Consider the following 16,022-nt stretch of genomic DNA (forward strand, 5'->3'; position numbering starts at 1 on the left):
AGCCCTTGTACGAGGCCCTGCGGGGCAAGGAAGCCAAGGGCGAGGTAGACTGGTCCCCGGGGTGGACGAAGCTTTCGACGACGCCAAGGCTGTGCTGGCCAATGCCGCTTTGCTGGTGCACCCGTCCCCCACTGCCCCAATTGCCCTCACGACCGACGCCTCTGACTATGCGGTCGGGGCAGTGTGCAAGCAGTGGGTGGGCGGCGCCTGGCAGCCCCTTGCCTTCTTTAGCAAACAGCTTAAGGACAACGAGCAGAAGTACAGCACCTTCGACCGGGAGCTCCTGGATCTCTTCCTCGCCTCCCGACACTTAAGGTTCCTGTTGGAAGGCTGCCTTTTCACTGCCTTCGTCGACCACAAGCCGCTGACTTTTGCCATGGCCAAGACCTTTGAGCCATGGTCCGGGCTCCAACAGCGTCAGCTCTCTGCCATCTTGGAGTTTACCACGGACATCCGGCACGTGGCTGGCAAGGACAACTTGGTTGCTGACTGCCTCTCCCAGGCGGTGGCAGGTTCCGTTCACTTGGGACTCGATTACGCTGCCAAGGCTGCGGACCAAGCCACTGACGCGGATATCCAGTCCTATCGGACGGCCGCTACGGGGCTGCGGTTGGAGGATGTGGTGTTTGACAGCGCCAACGCCACGCTCCTCTGCGATGTTTCCACGGGCCAGCCCCGCCCCATGGTGCCCACCGGCTGGCGCCGCCGTTTTTTTGACGTTATTCATGGCCTTTCCCGCCCGGGTGTGAAGGCGTCCACTAAGCTGGTGGGGGCCAAGTTCGTCTGGCCCAGCCTCAGGAAGGACGTCAAGGCCTGGGCTGACTCCTGCGTGGCGTGCCAGCGTTCCAAAGTACACAGTCATACCCAAGCCCCCTTGGCGCCATTCCTGGTGCCCGAGAGGCGTTTTGACCATGTAATGTGGACCTGGTTGGCCCCCTGCCCACCTCCCATGGGTTCACTCACCTTCTCAAGCTGTTCCCCTGTCATTGACCACGTCTACTGAGGTGGCCCGGGCGTTCATCGGGTCCCGGCCCGTTTTGGCATGCCAGCTGACCTCACCTCTGACAGGTGTCCTCAGTTCACGTCGGAGCTCTGGACTGCATTCGCGGAGGGGCTGGGGGTGAAGCTCCATCGCACAAAAGCGTACAACCCACAGGGCAACGGACTTTGTGAGCGGTTTCATTGGTCTATGAAGGCCGCTCTTTGTGCCAGCCTCACGGACAGCAACTGGGTTGATCGCCTCCCGTGGGTCATGCTCGGCCTTCTCTCTGCCCCCAAGGAGGACCTCCAGTCCTCATCTGCCGAGCTGATTTACGGCCAGCCGCTGCGTGTCCCGGGTGAGTTTCTCCCGGACGCCATGGCCCCCTTGTCTGCAGCTTCTCATCGGGCTGTGGCCCAGGACGGTGCCAACGCGTTCGCTCCGATCCCTACATCTCACCACTGCCTCCCTCAGTCCTACGTCCCCAAGGATCTGATGTCAGCCAGGTACGTCTTCATCCGCCACGACAGCCACCGTACCCCCCTGCAGCCCCCCTACGATGGACCCTTCCGCATCCTGGAAGCGGGGCCTAAGAACTTTGTGGTGGACATGGGGGGGCAAGCCGGAGTGGGTCTCGGTGGACCATCTCAAGCCTGCCCATTTGGACCTGGGTGGGCCGGTCGAACTGGCCCTGCCCTCACGGCGTGGACACGCCCCCCTTCTCAGGCCCCTGGCCCAGCCTCGGCCCCTGCCAGGGCTCCGGCTCTGTCCCCTGCCCCGGCCCCCGCCCCCATACCCATTCAACGCAGCCGTTTTGGCCGCCTGGTCCGCACCCCGAGACACATTTTTTCGTGATGGTGAATTCTGGGGGGGGCCTGTGTGGTGATATACAAATTAGGGTAGATTCACCAGGGGCTGCTACTCCTTTAAGGCGGACATTCGGAGTGCTGCTTAGGGTTTCCGGGGGGAGCCATGTTTGCAGCAGCCTAGCGGTTGGCAGGTTGCCAGGAGAGATTGTGCTGTATCGATGTTGTTTTGTGTGGCGAGTAAACGGAATTAACTCGACTCGATCTCTCCATCTCCTCATTTCTGCACTCCCACAATACTTGTATTACAGATCTATTGATACAAGGATACTTGTATTACAGATCTATTGATACGAGGATACTTGTATTACAGATCTATTGATACGAGGATACTTATAGCTCTAGAGTACATCTGTCACCATCTTACAATGTTCTGATGCAACTATTCCCCAGTCCTCTGTGAATAGTACACATGGTCATTGTAACTAGTTAATGCTCACACCATTTGCATATGAAAGTGATTGCAGGTTTCAGTCGTTATACAACTGTATTGTTTATAAGATGAAGAATACCTGCAGCCAGCTGAGACTGATGAAGTCACTTAGATGTTTATAAGGGTGAGGATACCTGCAGGCAGCTGAGACTGATGAAGTCAGTCAGATAAGTGATAAAACGCTTCTCCCACTAAAACTTGTGTCCAGATGAACTGATTCAACTTTCTGGGAACATTCATAAAACCATGAGCTGTTTGGATTTCTTCATGAAAGGGTGGTGCCACCCTGGTGCTATTTGTTCTGTGGTAGAGGAACATCTAATTTTACTGTTACATTCAGGTAGCACGTAAAAGGGTAAATAAAGTTGTCTTGTTGTTTTTAAATCTCTGTTGCTCTCTCTCTCTCTCTCTCGCTCTCTCTTTCTCTCTCTTTCTCTCTCTCTCTCTCTCTCTCTCTCTCTCTCTCTCTCTCTCTCTCTCTCTCTCTCTCTCTCTCTCTCTCTCTCTCTCTCTCTCTCTCTCTCTCTCTCTCTCTCTCTCTCTCTCTCTCTCTCTCTCTCTCTCTCTGTCTCCAGCACCAGGCGTATGAGTTCCAGTTTGGTGCTGCGTATGCCTGGATGATGAACGTCTTCACGGTGGTGATGGCATACAGCATCACCTGTCCCATCATCGTACCATTCGGTGAGTTGGCCTTGTCCTGAAACAGGACTCATATATTGGCGGCATTGGGCTCAATTCATCATGATGGTTTTAAAACATGCTCATGTCTACGTTTCCTCCATCTGGAAACAGAGAGAGTAATGTCTACATTGTTTCATCTGAAACAAAGTAATCTCTACATTGTTTCATCTGGAAACAGAGAGAGTAATCTATACATTGTTTCATCTGGAAACAGAGTAATCTCTACATTGTTTCATCTGACAACAGAGTAATCTCTACATTGTTTCAACTGGAACAAAGAGAGAAATAGCTACATCGTTTCACCTGAAAACAGAGAGAGTAATCTCTATGTCGTTTCATCTGAAAACAGAGAGAGTAATCTCTACTTTGTTTCATGTGGAAACAGAGAGAGTAATCTAAATTGTTATCTCTACATCGTTTCATCTGGAAGCAGAGAGAGTAATCGCTACATCGTTTCATCTGGAAACAGAGAATAATCTCTACATTGGTTCATCTGAAAACAGTAATCTTTGCATCATTTCATCTGAAAACAGAGAGAGTAATCTCTACATTGTTTCATCTGAAAACAGAGAGAGTAATCTCTACTTTTTTTCATCTGGAAACAGAGTAATCTCTACATCGTTTCATTTGGAAACAGAGAGAGTAATCTCTACATCGTTTTATCTTCAAACAGAGAGTAATCTCTACATCATTTCATCTGGAAACAGAGAGATTAACAGAGAACAGGGCCTCATACTAGACTTCCTGTTATGGTACAGTAAAGCCTCCAACTGTCTGATGTTCTGGCCTCAAACTAGTATTCTTGTTATGGTACAGTAAAGCCTCCAACTCTGATGTTCTGGCCTCAAACTAGACTTCTTGTTATGGTGCAGTAAAGCCTCCAACTGTCTGATGATCTGGCCCTCAAACTAGACTTCATGTTATGTTACAGTAAAGCCTCCAACTGTGATGTTCTGGCCTCATACTAGACTTCCTGTTATGGTACAGTAAAGCCTCCAACTGTCTGATGTTCTGGCCTCAAACTAGACTTCCTGTTATGGTACAGTAAAGCCTCCAACTGTCTGATGTTCTGGCCTCAAACTAGTCTTCTTGTTATGGTACAGTAAAGCCTCCAACTGTCTGATGTTGTGGCCTCAAACTAGACTTGTTGTTATGGTACAGTAAAGCCTCCAACTCTGATGTTATGGTACAGTAAAGCCTCCAACTGTCTGAATTTCTGGCCTCAAACTAGTCTTCTTGTTATGGTACAGTAAAGCCTCCAACTCTGATGTTCTGGCCTCAAACTAGACTTCCTGTTATGGTACAGTAAAGCCTCCAACCGTCTGATGTTGTGGCCTCAAACTAGTCTTCTTTTTAAGGTACAGTAAAGCCTCCAACTCTGATGTTCTGGCCTCAAACTAGACTTCCTGTTATGGTACAGTAAAGCCTCCAACTGTCTGATGTTCTGGCCTCAAACTAGTATTCTTGTTATGGTACAGTAAAGCCTCCAACTCTGATGTTCTGGCCTCAAACTAGACTTCCTGTTATGGTACAGTAAAGCCTCCAACTCTGATGTTCTGGCCTCATACTAGACTTCCTGTTATGGTACAGTAAAGCCTCCAACTGTCTGATGTTCTGGCCTCAAACTAGACTTCCTGTTATGGTACAGTAAAGCCTCCAACTGTCTGATGTTCTGCCCTCAAACTAGACTTCCTGTTATGGTACAGTAAAGCCTCCAACTGTCTGATGTTCTGGCCTCATACTAGACTTCCTGTTACGGTACAGTAAAACCTCCAACTCTGATGATCTGGCCTGAAACTAGACTTCCTCTTATGGTACAGTAAAGCCTCCAACTGTCTGAATTTCTGGCCTCAAACTAGTCTTCTTGTTATGGTACAGTAAAGCCTCCAACTGTCTGATGATCTGGCCTCAAACTAGTCTTCTTGTTATGGTACAGTAAAGCCTCCAACTGTCTGATGATCTGGCCTGAAACTAGTCTTCTTGTTATGGTACAGTAAAGCCTCCAACTGTCTGATGATCTGGCCTCAAACTAGTCTTCTTGTTATGGTACAGTAAAGCCTCCAACTGTCTGATGTTCTGGCCTCAAACTAGTATTCTTGTTATGGTACAGTAAAGCCTCCAACTCTGATGTTCTGGCCTCAAACTAGACTTCCTGTTATGGTACAGTAAAGCCTCCAACTGTGATGTTCTGGCCTCATACTAGACTTCCTGTTATGGTACAGTAAAGCCTCCAACTGTCTGATGTTCTGGCCTCAAACTAGACTTCCTGTTATGGTACAGTAAAGCCTCCAACTGTCTGAATTTCTGGCCTCAAACTAGTCTTCTTGTTATGGTACAGTAAAGCCTCCAACTGTCTGATGTTCTGGCCTCAAACTAGACTTCCTGTTATGGTACAGTAAAGCCTCCAACTGTCTGATGTTCTGGCCTCATTCTAGACTTCCTGTTATTGTACAGTAAAGCCTCCAACAGTCTGATGTTCTGGCCTCAAACTATACTTCTTGTTATGGTACAGTAAAGCCTCCAACTGTCTGATGATCTGGCCTCAAACTAGTCTTCTTGTTATGGTACAGTAAAGCCTCCAACTGTCTGATGTTGTGGCCTCAAACTAGACTTGTTGTTATGGTACAGTAAAGCCTCCAACTCTGATGTTATGGTACAGTAAAGCCTCCAACTGTCTGAATTTCTGACCTCAAACTAGTCTTCTTGTTATGGTACAGTAAAGCCTCCAACTCTGATGTTCTGGCCTCAAACTAGACTTCCTGTTATGGTACAGTAAAGCCTCCAACCGTCTGATGTTGTGGCCTCAAACTAGTCTTCTTTTTAAGGTACAGTAAAGCCTCCAACTCTGATGTTCTGGCCTCAAACTAGACTTCCTGTTATGGTACAGTAAAGCCTCCCAACTGTCTGATGTTCTGGCCTCAAACTAGTATTTTTGTTATGGTACAGTAAAGCCTCCAACTCTGATGTTCTGGCCTCAAACTAGACTTCCTGTTATGGTACAGTAAAGCCTCCAACTCTGATGTTCTGGCCTCATACTAGACTTCCTGTTATGGTACAGTAAAGCCTCCAACTGTCTGATGTTCTGGCCTCAAACTAGACTTCCTGTTATGGTACAGTAAAGCCTCCAACTGTCTGATGTTCTGCCCTCAAACTAGACTTCCTGTTATGGTACAGTAAAGCCTCCAACTGTCTGATGTTCTGGCCTCAAACTAGACTTCCTGTTACGGTACAGTAAAACCTCCAACTCTGATGATCTGGCCTGAAACTAGACTTCCTCTTATGGTACAGTAAAGCCTCCAACTGTCTGAATTTCTGGCCTCAAACTAGTCTTCTTGTTATGGTACAGTAAAGCCTCCAACTGTCTGATGATCTGGCCTCAAACTAGTCTTCTTGTTATGGTACAGTAAAGCCTCCAACTGTCTGATGATCTGGCCTGAAACTAGTCTTCTTGTTATGGTACAGTAAAGCCTCCAACTGTCTGATGATCTGGCCTCAAACTAGTCTTCTTGTTATGGTACAGTAAAGCCTCCAACTGTCTGATGTTCTGGCCTCAAACTAGTATTCTTGTTATGGTACAGTAAAGCCTCCAACTCTGATGTTCTGGCCTCAAACTAGACTTCCTGTTATGGTACAGTAAAGCCTCCAACTGTGATGTTCTGGCCTCATACTAGACTTCCTGTTATGGTACAGTAAAGCCTCCAACTGTCTGATGTTCTGGCCTCAAACTAGACTTCCTGTTATGGTACAGTAAAGCCTCCAACTGTCTGAATTTCTGGCCTCAAACTAGTCTTCTTGTTATGGTACAGTAAAGCCTCCAACTGTCTGATGTTCTGGCCTCAAACTAGACTTCCTGTTATGGTACAGTAAAGCCTCCAACTGTCTGATGTTCTGGCCTCATTCTAGACTTCCTGTTATTGTACAGTAAAGCCTCCAACAGTCTGATGTTCTGGCCTCAAACTATACTTCTTGTTATGGTACAGTAAAGCCTCCAACTGTCTGATGATCTGGCCTCAAACTAGTCTTCTTGTTATGGTACAGTAAAGCCTCCAACTGTCTGATGTTGTGGCCTCAAACTAGACTTCTAGTTATGGTACAGTAAAGCCTCCAACTCTGATGTTATGGTACAGTAAAGCCTCCAACTGTCTGAATTTCTGACCTCAAACTAGTCTTCTTGTTATGGTACAGTAAAGCCTCCAACTCTGATGTTCTGGCCTCAAACTAGACTTCCTGTTATGGTACAGTAAAGCCTCCAACCGTCTGATGTTGTGGCCTCAAACTAGTCTTCTTTTTAAGGTACAGTAAAGCCTCCAACTCTGATGTTCTGGCCTCAAACTAGACTTCCTGTTATGGTACAGTAAAGCCTCCCAACTGTCTGATGTTCTGGCCTCAAACTAGTATTTTTGTTATGGTACAGTAAAGCCTCCAACTCTGATGTTCTGGCCTCAAACTAGACTTCCTGTTATGGTACAGTAAAGCCTCCAACTCTGATGTTCTGGCCTCATACTAGACTTCCTGTTATGGTACAGTAAAGCCTCCAACTGTCTGATGTTCTGGCCTCAAACTAGACTTCCTGTTATGGTACAGTAAAGCCTCCAACTGTCTGATGTTCTGCCCTCAAACTAGACTTCCTGTTATGGTACAGTAAAGCCTCCAACTGTCTGATGTTCTGGCCTCATACTAGACTTCCTGTTACGGTACAGTAAAACCTCCAACTCTGATGATCTGGCCTGAAACTAGACTTCCTCTTATGGTACAGTAAAGCCTCCAACTGTCTGAATTTCTGGCCTCAAACTGGTCTTCTTGTTATGGTACAGTAAAGCCTCCAACTGTCTGATGATCTGGCCTCAAACTAGTCTTCTTGTTATGGTACAGTAAAGCCTCCAACTGTCTGATGATCTGGCCTGAAACTAGTCTTCTTGTTATGGTACAGTAAAGCCTCCAACTGTCTGATGATCTGGCCTCAAACTAGTCTTCTTGTTATGGTACAGTAAAGCCTCCAACTGTCTGATGTTCTGGCCTCAAACTAGTATTCTTGTTATGGTACAGTAAAGCCTCCAACTCTGATGTTCTGGCCTCAAACTAGACTTCCTGTTATGGTACAGTAAAGCCTCCAACTGTGATGTTCTGGCCTCATACTAGACTTCCTGTTATGGTACAGTAAAGCCTCCAACTGTCTGATGTTCTGGCCTCAAACTAGACTTCCTGTTATGGTACAGTAAAGCCTCCAACTGTCTGAATTTCTGGCCTCAAACTAGTCTTCTTGTTATGGTACAGTAAAGCCTCCAACTGTCTGATGTTCTGGCCTCAAACTAGACTTCCTGTTATGGTACAGTAAAGCCTCCAACTGTCTGATGTTCTGGCCTCATACTAGACTTCCTGTTATTGTACAGTAAAGCCTCCAACAGTCTGATGTTCTGGCCTCAAACTATACTTCTTGTTATGGTACAGTAAAGCCTCCAACTGTCTGATGATCTGGCCTCAAACTAGTCTTCTTGTTATGGTACAGTAAAGCCTCCAACTGTCTGATGTTGTGGCCTCAAACTAGACTTGTTGTTATGGTACAGTAAAGCCTCCAACTCTGATGTTATGGTACAGTAAAGCCTCCAACTGTCTGAATTTCTGACCTCAAACTAGTCTTCTTGTTATGGGACAGTAAAGCCTCCAACTCTGATGTTCTGGCCTCAAACTAGACTTCCTGTTATGGTCCAGTAAAGCCTCCAACTGTCAGATGATCTGACCTCATACTAGACTTCCTGTTATTGTACAGTAAAGCCTCCAACTGTCTGATGTTATGGTACAGTAAAGCCTCCAACTCTGATGTTATGGTACAGTAAAGCCTCCAACTCTGATGTTCTGGCCTCAAACTAGACTTCCTGTTATGGTACAGTAAAGCCTCCAACTGTCTGATGATCTGTCCTCATACTAGACTTCCTGTTATTGTACAGTAAAGCCTCCAACTGTCTGATGTTGTGGCGTCAAACTAGTCTTCTTTTTATGGTGCAGTAAAGTCTCCAACTGTCTGATGTTCTGGCCTCAAACTAGACTTCCTGTTATGGTACAGTAAAGCCTCCAACTGTCTGATGTTCTGGCCTCATACTAGACTTCCTGTTATGGTACAGTAAAGCCTCCAACAGTCTGATGTTGTGGCCTCAAACTAGTCTTCTTGTTATGGTACAGTAAAGCCTCCAACTGTCTGATGATCTGACCTCATACTAGACTTCCTGTTATTGTACAGTAAAGGCTCCAACTGTCTGATGTTCTGGCCTCATACTAGACTTCCTGTTATGGTACAGTAAAGCCTCCAACTGTCTGATGTTCTGGCCTCAAACTAGTATTCTTGTTATGGTACAGTAAAGCCTCCAACTCTGATGTTCTGGCCTCAAACTAGACTTCTTGTTATTGTACAGTAAAGCCTCCAACTGTCTGATGTTCTGGCCTCATACTAGACTTCCTGTTATGGTACAGTAAAGCCTCCAACTGTCTGATGTTCTGGCCTCAAACTAGTATTCTTGTTATGGTACAGTAAAGCCTCCAACTGTCTGATGTTGTGGCCTCAAACTAGACTTCTTGTTATGGTACAATAAAGCCTCCAACTCTGATGTTATGGTACAGTAAAGCCTCCAACTGTCTGAATTTCTGGCCTCAAACTAGTCTTCTTGTTATGGTACAGTAAACCCTCCAACTCTGATGTTCTGGCCTCAAACTAGACTTCCTGTTATGGTACATTAAAGCCTCCAACTGTCAGATGATCTGACCTCATACTAGACTTCCTGTTATTGTACAGTAAAGCCTCCAACTGTCTGATGTTCTGGCCTCATACTAGACTTCCTGTTATGGTACAGTAAAGCCTCCAACTGTGATGTTCTGGCCTCAAACTAGTATTCTTGTTATGGTACAGTAAAGCCTCCAACTGTCTTATGTTGTGGCCTCAAACTAGACTTCTAGTTATGGTACAGTAAAGCCTCCAACTGTCTGATGTTGTGGCCTCAAACTAGTCTTCTTGTTATGGTACAGTAAACCCTCCAACTCTGATGTTCTGGCCTCAAACTAGACTTCCTGTTATGGTCCAGTAAAGCCTCCAACTGTCAGATGATCTGACCTCATACTAGACTTCCTGTTATTGTACAGTAAAGCCTCCAACTGTCTGATGTTATGGTACAGTAAAGCCTCCAACTCTGATGTTATGGTACAGTAAAGCCTCCAACTCTGATGTTCTGGCCTCAAACTAGACTTCCTGTTATGGTACAGTAAAGCCTCCAACTGTCTGATGATCTGTCCTCATACTAGACTTCCTGTTATTGTACAATAAAGCCTCCAACTGTCTGATGTTGTGGCGTCAAACTAGTCTTCTTTTTATGGTGCAGTAAAGTCTCCAACTGTCTGATGTTCTGGCCTCAAACTAGACTTCCTGTTATGGTACAGTAAAGCCTCCAACTGTCTGATGTTCTGGCCTCATACTAGACTTCCTGTTATGGTACAGTAAAGCCTCCAACAGTCTGATGTTGTGGCCTCAAACTAGTCTTCTTGTTATGGTACAGTAAAGCCTCCAACTGTCTGATGATCTGACCTCATACTAGACTTCCTGTTATTGTACAGTAAAGCCTCCAACTGTCTGATGTTCTGGCCTCATACTAGACTTCCTGTTATGGTACAGTAAAGCCTCCAACTGTCTGATGATCTGGCCTCAAACTAGTCTTCTTGTTATGGTACAGTAAAGCCTCCAACTGTCTGATGATCTGGCCTGAAACTAGTCTTCTTGTTATGGTACAGTAAAGCCTCCAACTGTCTGATGATCTGGCCTCAAACTAGTCTTCTTGTTATGGTACAGTAAAGCCTCCAACTGTCTGATGTTCTGGCCTCAAACTAGTATTCTTGTTATGGTACAGTAAAGCCTCCAACTCTGATGTTCTGGCCTCAAACTAGACTTCCTGTTATGGTACAGTAAAGCCTCCAACTGTGATGTTCTGGCCTCATACTAGACTTCCTGTTATGGTACAGTAAAGCCTCCAACTGTCTGATGTTCTGGCCTCAAACTAGACTTCCTGTTATGGTACAGTAAAGCCTCCAACTGTCTGAATTTCTGGCCTCAAACTAGTCTTCTTGTTATGGTACAGTAAAGCCTCCAACTGTCTGATGTTCTGGCCTCAAACTAGACTTCCTGTTATGGTACAGTAAAGCCTCCAACTGTCTGATGTTCTGGCCTCATACTAGACTTCCTGTTATTGTACAGTAAAGCCTCCAACAGTCTGATGTTCTGGCCTCAAACTATACTTCTTGTTATGGTACAGTAAAGCCTCCAACTGTCTGATGATCTGGCCTCAAACTAGTCTTCTTGTTATGGTACAGTAAAGCCTCCAACTGTCTGATGTTGTGGCCTCAAACTAGACTTGTTGTTATGGTACAGTAAAGCCTCCAACTCTGATGTTATGGTACAGTAAAGCCTCCAACTGTCTGAATTTCTGACCTCAAACTAGTCTTCTTGTTATGGGACAGTAAAGCCTCCAACTCTGATGTTCTGGCCTCAAACTAGACTTCCTGTTATGGTCCAGTAAAGCCTCCAACTGTCAGATGATCTGACCTCATACTAGACTTCCTGTTATTGTACAGTAAAGCCTCCAACTGTCTGATGTTATGGTACAGTAAAGCCTCCAACTCTGATGTTATGGTACAGTAAAGCCTCCAACTCTGATGTTCTGGCCTCAAACTAGACTTCCTGTTATGGTACAGTAAAGCCTCCAACTGTCTGATGATCTGTCCTCATACTAGACTTCCTGTTATTGTACAGTAAAGCCTCCAACTGTCTGATGTTGTGGCGTCAAACTAGTCTTCTTTTTATGGTGCAGTAAAGTCTCCAACTGTCTGATGTTCTGGCCTCAAACTAGACTTCCTGTTATGGTACAGTAAAGCCTCCAACTGTCTGATGTTCTGGCCTCATACTAGACTTCCTGTTATGGTACAGTAAAGCCTCCAACAGTCTGATGTTGTGGCCTCAAACTAGTCTTCTTGTTATGGTACAGTAAAGCCTCCAACTGTCTGATGATCTGACCTCATACTAGACTTCCTGTTATTGTACAGTAAAGCCTCCAACTGTCTGATGTTCTGGCCTCATACTAGACTTCCTGTTATGGTACAGTAAAGCCTCCAACTGTCTGATGTTCTGGCCTCAAACTAGTATTCTTGTTATGGTACAGTAAAGCCTCCAACTCTGATGTTCTGGCCTCAAACTAGACTTCTTGTTATTGTACAGTAAAGCCTCCAACTGTCTGATGTTCTGGCCTCATACTAGACTTCCTGTTATGGTACAGTAAAGCCTCCAACTGTCTGATGTTCTGGCCTCAAACTAGTATTCTTGTTATGGTACAGTAAAGCCTCCAACTGTCTGATGTTGTGGCCTCAAACTAGACTTCTTGTTATGGTACAATAAAGCCTCCAACTCTGATGTTATGGTACAGTAAAGCCTCCAACTGTCTGAATTTCTGGCCTCAAACTAGTCTTCTTGTTATGGTACAGTAAACCCTCCAACTCTGATGTTCTGGCCTCAAACTAGACTTCCTGTTATGGTACATTAAAGCCTCCAACTGTCAGATGATCTGACCTCATACTAGACTTCCTGTTATTGTACAGTAAAGCCTCCAACTGTCTGATGTTCTGGCCTCATACTAGACTTCCTGTTATGGTACAGTAAAGCCTCCAACTGTGATGTTCTGGCCTCAAACTAGTATTCTTGTTATGGTACAGTAAAGCCTCCAACTGTCTTATGTTGTGGCCTCAAACTAGACTTCTAGTTATGGTACAGTAAAGCCTCCAACTGTCTGATGTTGTGGCCTCAAACTAGTCTTCTTGTTATGGTACAGTAAACCCTCCAACTCTGATGTTCTGGCCTCAAACTAGACTTCCTGTTATGGTCCAGTAAAGCCTCCAACTGTCAGATGATCTGACCTCATACTAGACTTCCTGTTATTGTACAGTAAAGCCTCCAACTGTCTGATGTTATGGTACAGTAAAGCCTCCAACTCTGATGTTATGGTACAGTAAAGCCTCCAACTCTGATGTTCTGGCCTCAAACTAGACTTCCTGTTATGGTACAGTAAAGCCTCCAACTGTCTGATGATCTGTCCTCATACTAGACTTCCTGTTATTGTACAATAAAGCCTCCAACTGTCTGATGTTGTGGCGTCAAACTAGTCTTCTTTTTATGGTGCAGTAAAGTCTCCAACTGTCTGATGTTCTGGCCTCAAACTAGACTTCCTGTTATGGTACAGTAAAGCCTCCAACTGTCTGATGTTCTGGCCTCATACTAGACTTCCTGTTATGGTACAGTAAAGCCTCCAACAGTCTGATGTTGTGGCCTCAAACTAGTCTTCTTGTTATGGTACAGTAAAGCCTCCAACTGTCTGATGATCTGACCTCATACTAGACTTCCTGTTATTGTACAGTAAAGCCTCCAACTGTCTGATGTTCTGGCCTCATACTAGACTTCCTGTTATGGTACAGTAAAGCCTCCAACTGTCTGATGTTCTGGCCTCAAACTAGTATTCTTGTTATGGTACAGTAAAGCCTCCAACTCTGATGTTCTGGCCTCAAACTAGACTTGTTGTTATGGTACAGTAAAGCCTCCAACTGTCTGATGTTCTGGCCTCATACTAGACTTCCTGTTATGGTACAGTAAAGCCTCCAACTGTCTGATGTTCTGGCCTCAAACTAGTATTCTTGTTATGGTACAGTAAAGCCTCCAACTGTCTGATGTTGTGGCCTCAAACTAGACTTCTTGTTATGGTACAATAAAGCCTCCAACTCTGATGTTATGGTACAGTAAAGCCTCCAACTGTCTGAATTTCTGGCCTCAAACTAGTCTTCTTGTTATGGTACAGTAAACCCTCCAACTCTGATGTTCTGGCCTCAAACTAGACTTCCTGTTATGGTACAGTAAAGCCTCCAACTGTCAGATGATCTGACCTCATACTAGACTTCCTGTTATTGTACAGTAAAGCCTCCAACTGTCTGATGTTCTGGCCTCATACTAGACTTCCTGTTATGGTACAGTAAAGCCTCCAACTGTCTGATGTTCTGGCCTCAAACTAGTATTCTTGTTATGGTACAGTAAAGCCTCCAACTGTCTTATGTTGTGGCCTCAAACTAGACTTCTAGTTATGGTACAGTAAAGCCTCCAACTGTCTGATGTTGTGGCCTCAAACTAGTCTTCTTGTTATGGTACAGTAAAGCCTCCAACTGTCTGATGTTGTGGCCTCAAACTAGTCTTCTTGTTATGGTACAGTAAAGCCTCAACTGTCTGATGATCTGACCTCAAACTAGACTTCTTCTCATGGTACAGTAAAGCTTTTAGTCACGGTGTATATCTATTTACACCCTCACCGTACGCCAACCCACACAGCTACACAACTCAACTACACATATATTTACACCCTCACTGCACGCCAACCCACACAGCTACACAACACAACTACACATCTATTTACACCCTCAACGTACGCACTTCTACACCAACCCACACAGCTAGACAACACAACTACACATCTGTTTTTCACCCTCTGCTTGCTGGGTGTCGTTCCTCTGGTCACATCAAGACCTGAGTCCTGGTATTCAGCCTGTACAGTGTGTTGGTGTGACTTATAGCAAGCAGGCTGATAAGATGTCTTTCTTCTCTGGCCAGGTCTGATGTACATGCTGCTCAAACACCTGGTGGACCGCTACAACATGTACTATGCCTACCTGCCCTCCAAGCTTGACAAGAAGATCCACTCTGGTGCCGTCACCCAGGTGGTGGCAGCGCCCATCCTGTGTCTCTTCTGGTTACTGTTCTTCTCCACCGTACGCACAGGTATGCCAGCCCGCACTGCTACACAACACAGCTACACACAGCTACACAACATGTTCCTCTCCAACGTACACACCACTGGCGTAAATATAGCTGGTGCAGCCGGTGCAGTGGCAGCAGGGCCCGTCGCTAGGGGGGGCCGTCAATATTTCTGCATGCATTGTACTAGTCCAATGTTACGTATCTGTTTTGAGCATGTGATGATAGCTTGTATATCATCAATATCATTTACATGTGTAGCCTAGCTAAGTAACGTTGGAAACATAAAATCAACAAGCAAGCACGAGGTACACACATGAGAGTGGATGTAAAAAGAGGAAGGAGAAAAAGGAAGGCTGCAGTGTGTGCTGCGTGTGTGCCAAGCCATGCAGTCTAGCAGGTTGTGAGTGTGATGTGTGCTCCCCGGCCTGTTGCTGTGCAATGGCCCGGCTATTAGCTGTATTACAGCCTAGCGGCTTTGTGGACTTGCTTCATCGCCTTGTCGCTTGATGTGGTTTAGAGACCGTCTGTTTAGGTTTGCCAACTCTGTCCGTGGCGCGTCCGCTCTCCGTGGTTCTGAAGTGGAGCCACTCTTTGACGTACTGACCTTTACAATAACTCATGTGTGTGTCCACTGTGTCGTTACTTTGATGTTTCTGTTTTATTTGTTATATTTTATGCTGTGCAGCACTTTGTGATTGTATACCTGTGGAAGGTGCTATGCAAATAAATGACTACAATGACTTACTGAACCCACCTACTATGGTGGGGGTGCTGTGTGTGGGGGGGGGTGTGGGTGAGCGAGTGAGAGAGAGAGAGACGGGGGGGGGGGGGTCTACGAGGGTTGCTTGCACCAGGGCCCATAACAAATATGTTACGCCAGTGGTACACACCGGTACGCCAGCCCACACTGCTACACACAGCTACACAACACAACTACACAACACGTTCTTCTCTACCGTACACTGCAGTATGCCAGCCCACACTGCTACACACAGCTACACAACACAACTACACAACACGTTCTTTTCTACCGTACACTGCAGTATGCCAGCCCACACTGCTACACAACACAACTACACAACATGTTCTTCTCTACCATACACTGCGGTACGCCAGCCCACACTGCTACACACAGCTACACAACACAACTACACAACATGTTCTTCTCTACCGTACACTGTGTTATGCCAGCCCACACTGCTACACAACACAACTACACAACATTTTCTTCTCTACCGTACACTG

General features: G+C 45.8%; 1 protein-coding gene across 1 annotated transcript in view; it reads left to right on the forward strand.

The window, feature by feature from the left end:
- The window catches only part of LOC130112684 (CSC1-like protein 2), a 157,437-nt gene that overhangs the window by 131,321 nt on the left and 10,094 nt on the right, over positions 1-16,022 (forward strand). The window contains exons 20-21 of the mRNA XM_056280146.1: positions 2,854-2,959; positions 14,631-14,798. Coding sequence (XP_056136121.1) covers positions 2,854-2,959; positions 14,631-14,798 — 274 coding nt within the window. The remainder of the gene's footprint in view (positions 1-2,853; positions 2,960-14,630; positions 14,799-16,022) is intronic.

The sequence above is a fragment of the Lampris incognitus genome, chromosome 5 (genome assembly GCF_029633865.1).
Source record: "Lampris incognitus isolate fLamInc1 chromosome 5, fLamInc1.hap2, whole genome shotgun sequence".
Classification (NCBI taxonomy): Eukaryota; Metazoa; Chordata; class Actinopteri; order Lampriformes; family Lampridae; genus Lampris; species Lampris incognitus.